The sequence below is a fragment of the Prosopis cineraria genome, unplaced genomic scaffold, assembly GCF_029017545.1.
Source record: "Prosopis cineraria cultivar Desert tree isolate PC_DT_omini unplaced genomic scaffold, ASM2901754v1 PC6, whole genome shotgun sequence".
NCBI lineage: Eukaryota > Viridiplantae > Streptophyta > Magnoliopsida > Fabales > Fabaceae > Prosopis > Prosopis cineraria.
Window position 1 is genome coordinate 34780641 of NW_026555337.1, and position 8670 is coordinate 34789310.

The 8670-nt window shown below is 32.9% G+C and overlaps 1 protein-coding gene across 1 annotated transcript in view; it reads right to left on the bottom strand.

Moving 5' to 3' along the window:
* Nucleotides 1–8440, bottom strand: part of LOC129314101 (uncharacterized) — a 44490-nt gene extending 36050 nt beyond the window's left edge. Inside the window, exons 1-3 of the mRNA XM_054957473.1 lie at nt 8402–8440; nt 8199–8344; nt 7503–7560 (exon numbers count right to left, since the gene is read on the bottom strand). Coding sequence (XP_054813448.1) covers nt 7503–7560; nt 8199–8344; nt 8402–8440 — 243 coding nt within the window. The remainder of the gene's footprint in view (nt 1–7502; nt 7561–8198; nt 8345–8401) is intronic.
* Between the last annotated feature and the right edge of the window lie 230 nt (nt 8441–8670).

Sequence of the window (8670 nt, forward strand, 5' to 3'; positions counted from 1 at the left end):
AATAACTTTTCAATGGATAATATCCCAATTTAGATTTAAAGAAAGTAAAGGGACAAAATATATATAAAACAATTATGAATTCTACAATAACAACCACTATCATAATAAAAGCACACATTTTCAAACAATCTTATATAAATATGTAAACCAAATAAATACATGTCAATTAAGGGCAATAAAGAAATTAAGTTCATTTCCAAGTTATAACCTTTGCCTGAAACAACTAAATTATATAATTCATATAAAAAATACATACACATTCAAGCAAACATATTGTTTAACAAAACTAATTTTAAAGACAATAAGTTCCAAGATTTCATATTTTGCAGGACTCGATCAAAACGATTAATAAGCATGGATAAAAAGTCTAGGGGGTAAATAAATAAAAAGCATGAACACACCATCCATGAGAGTAAGTCACTAGTCAAACATAATTGAAAGCCACAAAACAAGCATGACAAGAGTCACGAAATAAGTATAGGCAGAAGGCCCACAAAACAATGTGAGTACAATTCTCGTCCAAGCTAGTTAGAATTTAACTATGGCGTGCCAAGGGCTAATGAAACTATTACTAGCAACTAGCATTCTAAAACAAGTTCCTTAGCATAAATCAAGCATGCATGGTTTATAAAAATCAACATTTTTTCTTTTCCTAACATAATTAGCGTAAAACAGTATCATTAATGTTATTCCATCCTGATAGAACACATTTGTTATACACTTTTATTTGTCAATTATGACCCTTTTATTAATAATTTATTATCTCACAGTGCACACATTGCATTATATTTGGAATTTTGTCTAAGTTTCTAGGTTTAGTGCACTAAGGGCATTTTGGTCCAAAAAATAAAATTTTGAGGAAATGTACAAGAAAATTAATAAAGTGCATTTTATGTCCAGTTAATGAGTGGTGAAATTATATTTTTAAAATTCATTTTAGTTTGGGAGTAATTAAATAGAAAAGTCAACACTTTCTTGAGTGCCTTAGTTTGACTTAGTTTTCGGGTTGTCTTTGCGTGAAAATTTTTATATAATTTTGTGTAGCCACAAAATTAATTATTTTAAAAAATTATTTCTTCTAATTATAAATTTAATTTTGGATATTAATTAGATTTTATTATGTCACATGCTATTTAATTGAATTGTGTGACATAGGTGGCATGTGACTTGTGTATCAATTGGGCAAATAAAGTCAAAAGTCCATGGAGTCAAAGGTTGATGGTTTGGACGTGTAAGGGCTTCTATTTGGTGGTTTAGATCAGCTAAAAGTGTGGATGATATATGGGATTAATTGCACACACATTGGAATCATCTACAAACCAATAGGAGGGTGCCACCTTGCAAGTGTGACAAAGCTCCCATTTTCTTTTCTTATTTTTTAATTGAGTATCAGCTAAAGGGAAACACTAGGAGCACTCCATTTTGAGTTCTAAATCAGATTCATTCACCCATTCAATCATCTCCAACATTTTCTCTCACTTGTTCGTAATGTTCTTTGTAATATCCTCCTTTATTAGTCCCATAATTAGACTCGATTCCCAAGTTTATAAAACCAAAATCAATTTAAGTCTTGTAAAGAGGCAAATCAAAGTTTGCAATTATGCGAAAGCAAGTGATCATTTCACAAGTGACTGCATTTATATAAGAATTTAAAATAAAAAAAATTCTGAAAAATTTTCAGGCGTGCGCCACAGCTTGTAAGACATACGTTGCGGCATGTTTGCCTCCATGACATGTGTCGTGGCTCGCGACACCATGCACCATGGCGCAAATGTACGAATTTTGATAGTGAATTTTGCTATCAATTTAACAGATTTAGGGCTAACTTTTGATGCGCCCTAAATCTCCGTCCGACATCCGAATGACGTGAATTAAGAGTCTACGGAAAGCTCTTTTCGGGCTCTAACTAATGGCATTGGTCTTAGGCTCAAATTATTTTTAAAAAATAATTGGACACCCTTTTCAAAACTTACTCCTTTACCTCAACTTTTTCAAATTTCAAGTGTCCTATCCCAAAATTAAGGACCAATGGCTACCGACACCAAATGACCACATTCAACTCAACAAAGTTAACTTATGCAAAGCACCAAAACACAAGAAATATGTCTAGGTTAAATTTTTACTACTCAACCCTTTATCTTAAAATCATAGGAAGGGAGAGTTTACCACAATTTTCATTAAGATTTCCCAAATCGTCACGTAATATGCACTACCTTCACTTGCATTAGTATTTTAGCCCTATCAACATAACACATAACAATCAACTCTCTCCCTAGGGCCCAAAATACCATTATAATTTACTTTTACTTAATGCAAGTAAGTAACAAAAAGGAAAAACCTAATTGGCAATCAAAATTGTCATACACTTAAATTACCCAAAAAAATAAGGAGGCCTATTACAGAAGACACACGGTCTTAAGCCTTGGGTTGTTTTCCTCTGTCTCCACTTCTTAAACTATTTCCTGTAATATTGAAGATAACGGGGTAAGTATAACTACTCAATAACCAAGGTCCGACTAGCCCAAACTAATGCATGACATCTAGTTTAAATGCAAGTGGCAATTAATATTAATACTCAAAACCCATGTGAGACATTTGAAAACTTAACATCCAGAGTTCAACTCACATAATAGCAAATACTTGAAAAATATTGCTTTAGCACTTTTCATAGAGATAGAGTTAATCAAGAAAATTATTGACGAGCATAATAGAAGAAATTAATACTCAACTCAAAGTGCCATCATTATGGACTCAATATAGACAAAAAGTGCCTTTTCTCACTATATGCATGATCACACCTCCCTTGTCACCTCCTTATTTCTTTGACACGAAACCGTGGGCTATAACTCAATGGGAAAGTCTATATTCTTTGACTTCCCTAGCCTAAACACTTGTGAGGGGATTTCCCGGCCAAGGCGTACCCAACTCACTTATGGATCACAGTTTCTCCCATTTCTCACACTATAGGGTGTCATACACCCTAGACTAGCTTCCTCATTGAACCGGTAGATAGCTAGCTAGTTTCAAGTCCCTCATTGAGCCAGTGGAATAGTTCCTCATTGAACAAGTAGGACAGTATGGATAGAATTAATCTAGGCAATCCATCACACGAATGGGGCCTTACCATGTACACTTAACATTTACTCTACTTCCTAGGCAAACTCCCACCTCTCAAGATCATGCAATGCACATTTATGCCATAATTCACACATATACCAATCATAGAACTTCACATTAACCATTTTCATTGGATTTCCAAACACATTTCATGAAACTTCAAAACTAAACAAGTCATTGAACTCCCAAATCACAATTATTGTACCTCACACTTTTAAAATCATTGAACTTCATCATCACACAATCATTAAACTTCTCAAACACATTTCATGGAACTTCAAAACCAAACAAGTCATTGAACTCTCAAATCACAATCATTGTACCTCATACTTTTAAAATCATTGAATTTTCCTATGTTTAAACATCATCGAACTCCTCCTAAAACAAGGATTCACCTTGCTTCTCAATTTGTAAAAATTGTTGCACTCCTAATAAATATTAATATGGTAATCTACCACTATTGTTCTCAAGCAAAATTTTTACATCATAAAGCATAAAACTCATAAATTTGATCTAGTGGATTTCTTCACAATTTAATCCATACTTGCATTCTTTTCTAGTTTATACATTTCAATGATAATTCATAAATCAATAAACTAATAGACACACACAAGCATATGATAGAATTTCCCCCGTTACCTCAAACTTCTGAGAGGTCAAAGGTTTCACCCCTCAACTATTTGCTCCTGAAGCTTCCAAGAAGCTTGAATGGTGCCAAAGGTAATTACACTATGAGCATTTACCATGCAAAATATCAATATCTATTTTGAGCTATTTTTTACTAGCATTTTCATCATTTCTTAATACTCAAGCTTTACTCCAAACTCATGTAGAAGTACCTATAAGGTTTCTTAGCTTCCTTTAACTCTCATTTATAACATTAGGTTCTTAAATGGGCATTAGTGAACCCACATTATTCCCAACCACTAAATTTATGGGAATTTTCGGGCATTTAATATCCTCCAACCATTAATTATCTTAAAATCATAATTATCAAGTTTACTTAGCTCAATCTACCTCCATTAACTCTATTTAAGTCAATGGGTTTGGACCCATAACCTTTATGGACCGAAAATCACCATTAAAAATCAAACCCTAACCTCTACCATCAAGAAAATGGAAGAAGAGAGGAAAATTTAAGCTAGAAAGCTTACATTTGGTGTTTATAAGCTCCAAATTATTCCCAAAAATCAGTTTCCTTAAGCTCTAGCTTAGCTTTTCGTCACTCTCTCATTCTCTTTTATTTTTCTCTTCTGTTTCACATTAGATTCGTGACTTATTACTGCAAAAATTTGACCATGTGCCACGACGGACGCATAATACGCCGCAGTGCATGGCACAGAGAGCTTCTTCTAAGCATGTTGGCATGCATGCACTAAGGCAAACTAACCCTATGCCGCAGCGTGTGGCACATAACCACTCCCTTTAAAAATTCTTCCTCTTTTATCCTTGGGTAACCTGATTCTCCTTCGGACCTATATTTGGTACTAAAATTGAGATCAAACATGCCTATTAGGCCTCTATGGCCACACACCTCAAAGATTGACTTTACTAATATATTTAAGCTTAAATAATCTGGATTTAAAATTGAGGATGTCATATTTTTCATTTTCTCTCAATTCTCTCCCTACAGTTCTACTCTCTCTTCTTCATATCTCTTAACCTAACTATCCAAATTTAATCAAACCACCATCATTCTCTTCCTCTCTTCCTCCTCTACAAAACCTAATAGCTTTCATAAGGATCAAACCTTGTTTGATTTAGGCAAAATTCATGGGAAAAAAAGCCAGAATTTTGGAGCTTCAACTTGAAAATTGCTTAAAGATGCAAGGCTAGATTCTTGAAGGGGCTACTATTATTTTCTAGTTGGATTTAAATTTTTCTATCTACTTTTCTCTCTCTAGAATTACAAATTTGTATGACTCATTGATCTTGTAATTTCAAGTGATGATTCATATGATTGAGAGATGCTTGTTACTACTTGAGTTTTGTTACTTTGAGCTCTAGATTTTGGCCTCGTCAAGTTAAGTCATAATCTTGGTTAGCTTGATAAGTTTAACATATTTTCTTTCTTGTCATAATCTTGTCAACTTGAATGCATGTGAATATCTTCATGAATCATAATCTTGAGCATGTTAATTCTATCATATGTGCTTGACCTAATTAACTCATGTTTGTAACACTTTGGTTAGGCTTAATGCTAGCTTTGCTTTCGCTTACTTTACGACCATAATCTTAGATTGGGGTTGGTCAAGGTATTAGCTAAGTCTTGGTTAATATAACTAAGTCAGTAAAACCAAAGAGAAGAGAGGAGAAACCAAACTAGCTAGGTTGTAATCAAACAAGGATAGGTGACCAATTCCACATAGGAGTTCCTACTTTTAATAGATTTTCACACATCTACTTAATTCACTTTAAAATTAGGTTTAATAGCTTAGTTAGTTTTGAGTTTACATCTATCTCATGTACCTTTTAACTTATAATATACTTCAAACATAAGTTCTAACTCAACCTCCTCATAGAGATCGACTTAGGTTTACACTAGTACTACATTAGTGTAGCTTAATATTATTTTCCTAAGGTAGTGACAACTTTAGTGACATGCATGAACTATAAAAAAATAATCATTTTGTAAACAATAAGATCAATCAATATTAATGTGATAAATCCAAGTGAATATTCGTTCAAAAAAACTAATTCCAATTCTTTTCACAAAATTTAATGTAATGTAAGAGATTTCTATATATAATAGTCAATTACAGAATTAAACCATAACATTAGATACATATATTATATATGAATATGTTTAATGAAAATTTCAAAGAAAGTGAATTTATTAATGAATCATTGGGACAATATTTGCTTACTTGCAGTGTTCCTAAGGTTCAAATTCTCCTCGTACAACCTCAATCAAGTTTCTCTTCTCCAAAAACCCTATATAAAAAAACTAATAGGATTTTAATAAACTTCCTACTAGTTCCATTAATTCCATTTCAACACCAACATAGTCAACTTTAATAATTTAAAGTTCCCCAAACATCATCATTTATATCACCCAAATATAAAATTCCAAGATACAAGAATTTGCATAGCATAGTTTCACCATATTACTTTGGCCATAGTCCATTTCTCAATTTTTGGAATATGATTTCCACTTAGACCTTGTATCAAACACTTCATGTAATTTCCAACCCACTCAATAAAGCTTTTTAACCTTCGAATCTCTTACCCAACAATTCCTAAACAATGACAATTAGATTCAACATGCTTTTCAAATCCAACTCCTATATCCAACACTTTGATTAACTTTTAACTTGTCTTCCCAACTTTTTCTCCATCACCAACAACTTACTTTAATCAAGAGTGTGAATGCTTATACACACCCCACTTAATCACCTTAAAATTTTAAAGTTTTTCTATCACCCATTTTACTAAACACCTTAAGTGTACCTTCTAAACTAAGTCAGAAAATAACACCATAGTTCATAATTACCTACCATACAACTCTCAAGAACTCAATTAATTATACACTAGTTCCATAATCAACAATTTCTTGTAATACTCAAGCCAAAACACAAATAAATATTAGCCAAACCATTTATGCTTCTCACCAGAATTATTAAAATTTCACAAATTACGTAAACAAACAAAACTCTCTCTAACAAACATTTTATCAACACCTTGTAGGCATAAATTTTCAAATTATTACCAAGCTTCTTTCCATTCAATTCCATTTTTCAAAAAATCTCCAATATCAATCTTGGAATGACTATGCTTCTCAAAAAGAACAATTAAATCCACTTTTCCCTAACAACCCTAAAGCATTTATAGCATAAACACCTACTTAAAGGTTGCAAAACTTCGATTTAGCTTGCTCGAATTTCTCCAATTTATCAGGGATGTATTTACATCGGGTATAGAGGGGGCAATTGCCCCCACTAGAAAAATAAAATTTTTACCTAAACTTTAGTTAAAACTACACTTGCCCCCCTTTAAAATTGTAATTGTCCCCATAAAAAAAAATAATTGCCCCACATTCTCTTTAAAATTATCAAGCATACATATTTAAAAATATCATTTATTCTTATATTTATTATAAAAATAAATTTATGTTGCAAATGACATTAATATATATTTTTAAAATTATCATATATTTTATTTATATATTATTTTTATCAATATTTAGAATTATATTTTCTTCAAAAGAAATTAATATCTATATAAATTTTGCCTCCTCTAATAAATTTTTCTAGATCCATCGTCGGCTATCTCCTACCTGCATAATAGCCTCAACTAAGGAGGAAATTAAAATCCCAAATTAGCCAACACTCCAATCAACACTTATGCACAGCTAACAAGAGAAAGAAAGTAGGGTCTTAACTCACCAGTATAGTTGAGGGAACGAAGGGCACAACTTGTAGCTTCCTGACACTAGATCGGCGACTGCAAGACGAAGGGAAGAATGGAATATGGCCACGTGAAAATGAAGAAGGAAGGAGAAGATGAAAGAAGAAAATAAGAATAGAAGAGCTATGTTCACCATAAAAAAAAAAATGCCGTAATAGCAATGGACTTCAATCAAGACGCACCAATGATGAACATTGGCAGTGGACGGAGGAGGGAAAGATGAAGAGTGTTGGATAGCTGTGTGCAATTTTTACCCTTTCCCTTTAATGCTCTGTGTGTGTGTGTGTGTGTGTGTTTCCACAAGGGTATAACGCATAAATTGATTGGAAAAGAGAGGGAAAAATATCTGATAGCAATAAGGGGAACTTGGTAATTTTAAAGGGCTGAAGCAAATTAAAAAATCCCATTATTGTATTAGATGATTTAAACCCAAAACCTAAGAGTTAACAACAATATGAATTATCACTAAGCTATCAATTTTACTTTGATAAGTCTATCTCAAAAATATCTAAAAATATAATTGAAGCAACTGATCCTCAATTTTAATTTAAATTAAATTTCTGGGTTATTACAAAAGTGATATAGAGGCTTCCCCTACCGTTTTGTAAGAGAGAAGAGAACAGGGAAGGTGATTGATCTAATAAATCTGATGGCACCTTTAACTTCCAATGAACCAGATTTTCATCGGTGGTAAACCAAAGCAACGGCAAGATGGTCTTTTACTCTTCAAATTGATCAAATCTATAACCTTGAAATCGGGGATGAAGAAAAACATTCTCAAACTTACTGTCTTTAAATCATTAATAAGAAATTCCATAGCCTATATGGAAAAAAAAAAAACAAAGCAAAATTACATGAACAAAATGAAATTAATTACCTGCTTGACAGCAATAAGCTCCTCAGAATCAAGGTTCATACTCGTACATACTCAACCGAAGGCACCACAACCAATCAACTTTCCCTTAAATTGAATCGAAAGAGTGTTGTCCTTAAGAACCGGCGACAGAACCCTAACGCGTGACTAAGAGAAGAGTCTGATTCATGATTTGTGAACGCTGGAGCTAATCTTGTTAACCAGACTGCCAACACCAAACCCTCCATCATCTTTGCTGGGGCTCCCAAAAACCAAGGAATGGCGAATTGAAC